General features: G+C 53.8%; 1 protein-coding gene across 1 annotated transcript; it reads right to left on the bottom strand.

Annotated features, from left to right (window-relative positions):
- Nucleotides 1–845: 845 nt before the first annotated feature.
- On the bottom strand, nucleotides 846–2,860 carry LOC116788934 (inositol 1,4,5-trisphosphate receptor-interacting protein-like 1). Its single transcript, XM_032692176.1, has 2 exons — nucleotides 2,734–2,860; nucleotides 846–2,481 (listed from the first exon to the last, which is right to left on the bottom strand). The coding sequence occupies exon 2, from the start codon at nucleotides 2,471–2,473 to the stop codon at nucleotides 962–964; it is 1,512 nt and encodes a 503-aa protein (XP_032548067.1). The 5' UTR covers nucleotides 2,474–2,481; nucleotides 2,734–2,860; the 3' UTR covers nucleotides 846–961.
- Nucleotides 2,861–3,239: the final 379 nt, after the last annotated feature.

Genomic DNA, 3,239 nt, shown 5'->3' with positions numbered 1-3,239 from the left:
GGGAAAGTTCTCGCTAGCACACCGCCCCTCAAACATTGTCGTGCCATTTCACAGCTTATCACTAATAACCCTGATCTTACCCTTTTCTCCTTCAAACCTTGGTTAAAGCCCTTTCAGTGGGTGGCCAAATCCTGTGTCAGCTGCTGGAAGAGGTTGAGTGATTCAAACATTTGGAAGTCTGGGGGCAAGCTGATATCTTTAGGAACACTTTTGCTGCCCCTGACAAAGTGGTCAAGGTGTTTCTCCTCCAGGCAGCAGTGCAGGTACTCCATGATATTACTCAGCCACAGCAGGAAATCCCTCCTGCAGCAGTCTGACGGGGACATGGTGTTCAGCAGGTGCATCAAAATGGTCTTCAAAGTATAGGGGAAAAAGCCTGTGCCCACCAGGCTGCAGGTGAGGAGCTGCAGGCGTTTGCAGTGCCAGCTGCCATGTGGGACCCGCCTGGTGACGTGTCCTGAAGAACTTCTTCTCCACCACAGCATAGGCCTCCTACCATGTTGCGCTTGGGGTAAAGAGGGGCTCCGTAGGCTGGCTGCTCACAAAGTTGTCCAAGACACCTTGCAGCACCCCAAATATCCTCTCAGCCATGAGACTTTCCTTGCATTTGGTCAGCTTGGATTTGCAGGAGTAGCTGGAGGGCAGCACTGTTAAATGCCCCTTCACAGCAAGCACAGCTGTGACCAAATATTCCCATTTCCCCAGTGCAGGAGCATGGAAAGGTGGGGAAGCCATAGGTATGGAATCAGAGAAACCAAAGCCCACCACATCAGCTTTTCTGCCAAATACTCAGCTGAGCAGCCGTGTTCCCCACCAAGGTGACGCACAAACACTCAGAGATGTGGTGTTTGTTCAAATACGAGATTTATTGTAAACTTTATACCAAGTAAAGCTCCCAGAAGGTCAAAGATTGGACTAGATGATCTGAGAGGTCTTTTCCTAGAAACTTAATGATACAATGCTATGTGAAGATCCCGTAGAAAAGCTGTCTTCTGAGCTGATCTTTCATGTAGTTGACCTCACGCAGTGCCTTAGCTTGGGCATCTGGGTCCTGCACCAGGTTCTGGAAGAGGTTGATGGGCTGGGCCATTTGGAAGGCTTTGGGCAAGCTGATCTCCTTGGGCATGTCCTCATTGCCAAAGAAGAAGTGGTTGAGGCGTTTCTCCTCCACACAACATCTCAGGTACTGCATAACATCATCCAGCCGCAGCAGGAAATCCTTGCGGCACCAGCCTGCCAGGGGAATGAGAGTCAGGAGGTGCATGACCACAGTCTTCAAAGTATAGGGAGAAAAGCCTGTGCCCACGAGAACACGAGCACAGAGCTGCAGGCATTTGAGGTAGCAGCTGTGGCGTGGGGCCTGCCTGGAGACATGCTGGAAGAACATCGCCTCTGCCACAGCGTAGGTCTCTAGCCACGTCGTGCTTGGGGGGACGAGGGCTTCTGTAGGCTGGCTACTCAGGAAGATGTCCGAGTCCCCTTGCTGCACGCCAAATATTATCTCAACTAAGAGGGGTTTCCTGTGGGCTTTCTTCAGCTTCAGCTTACAGGAGTGGGTGGAGGGCAGCACCTTCATGCTGTAGTGATGTGAGCGAAGCACCTCCTCCCAGGCTGAGGTCACAAACTTCTGGAACCAGAGGGCAATTTTCTGCGCATCAAGGTAGGGACCGGTGCAGAGAGTTTGTAGGAGGCTGGGCTCCTGATTTCTCTTCAGTTCCTCCTTGCAGGGGTGGAGGAAGCACAGTGTCTTGCTGCCCCCCTGCCCCTTGGTGCAGGTGCACACCAGCTCCACACAGACACACATGCCCTTCTGCGGCATCTCCCCTGCGGTGTTCGGTTTCAGGTGGAAGGTGTGCCCACAGGGTGGCTTCAGGGGCACAAGCATGCAGTAGACAACATCCTTCTCCTCCTGGGGACTCCAACCTTCGCAGGCACTGCCCACCCCAATGGCTGGTTGCAGCACTGGGAAGAAGCTGTTCAAAAAGTGCTCATGGGAGACATGGAGAAGGTCGCGCACCAGCTCCTCCACCACTCGTCTCCTGTGGGCCAGCTTATGCACTGACCACTGGATGCGCCTTTCATAGACCCTGGCCAAATCGCTCTCAGAAGGATCTTCTCCCTCACTTTCTTCACTCTCTGTGGAGCTGCTCTCTTCTTCGTCACTGCTGTCCACCTCATGGTTCCTTTTCCTGAGCTTCCAGCAGAGGCCCAAGAGGAAGACCTGGATTCCAGCAAGGGCCCAGAACTGCCACTCATGCAAGGCAGCCCAGAGCAGGGCTCCCCAGGCCTTGGCAATCTGGCCCGAGGTCACACGTTCCAGCTCCTTCTGCAGCTGAGTCATCTCTTGGTCCAGGTACTCTGCACGCTGCTGCATGTGGTCACGTGTCTCTTCATCCAGTCTATCACTAACCAACCGGGGGTACTCAAGGATGCATTTCAAAAGCAGGATGAGGAATAGTTTCCTGAAGGTCATGGCCTCCTCTTCAGGAGAAAAAAAAGGAAGAGGTTGAGCAGCACTGGGAGGGAAGGAGTGAGGGAAGGAGAGAGAGAACTGGAGGTGAGGGGAGCTATGACAGGAGACAGAGGAATCTAAAGGCAGAAAGGAGAGGGGGCTAAGCAGCTGGCAGGCAACAAGGCCTGTGCCCAGTCACAGTGGTGGCACCGTGCCCTGTCCAAGGTGTGCTCGTGGAGGACTGGGCCCTGGGAGCAGGGGAGAACCACTCCCTCCAGTGCCTGTGTTTCTGCTCTGCCCCTCATCCAGCACAGTCTCCTGCCACGTGTGCGTTCATGGATAGTCCAGGCTGTACTGCAAGTGTTGCCTGCTGGTGCCTTTTGCACCTGCTCCCATTGTGACACTTCCCTTCTGATGCCACAGGCACCAGACACATCACAGCCAGGCCAGCCCCACCCTTCATCCCCACCCTGACTCAAGATACTCACAGTTGCCATTTGAACAAATCAAGCAGGAGATAGTTCATGCAGTAGCCTTTGGGCCACTCCGAATGGGGCAAGATGTGAAAAATGTGCTCTATACTGCACCTGGGGAATATGGCCATACCTGGTGCCTCTGGCAGAAGCACTGGAGGAGACTGGAGGTCAACCTCTAGGTTTTTAGAGCTGGGGATACAGAAATTCTGAAGCCCACTATACTCCAACTGAAAAAGAGATACTTGCAGCTCAGGAAGGGGTTTGGGCTGCTTTGGAAGTGGTTGGTACTGAAGCACAGCTCCTCCCGGCAG

The sequence above is a fragment of the Chiroxiphia lanceolata genome, chromosome 6 (genome assembly GCF_009829145.1).
Source record: "Chiroxiphia lanceolata isolate bChiLan1 chromosome 6, bChiLan1.pri, whole genome shotgun sequence".
Taxonomy (NCBI): domain Eukaryota; kingdom Metazoa; phylum Chordata; class Aves; order Passeriformes; family Pipridae; genus Chiroxiphia; species Chiroxiphia lanceolata.
The sequence above is the reverse complement of the archived record's forward strand: the minus strand, read 5'-3'. Positions and strand labels throughout refer to the sequence as shown.

Bases quoted from the DNA above. Each gene is read 5' to 3' on its own strand.
- LOC116788934 (XM_032692176.1), bottom strand. From the start codon at position 2,473: ATGACCTTCAGGAAACTATTCCTCATCCTGCTTTTGAAATGCATCCTT.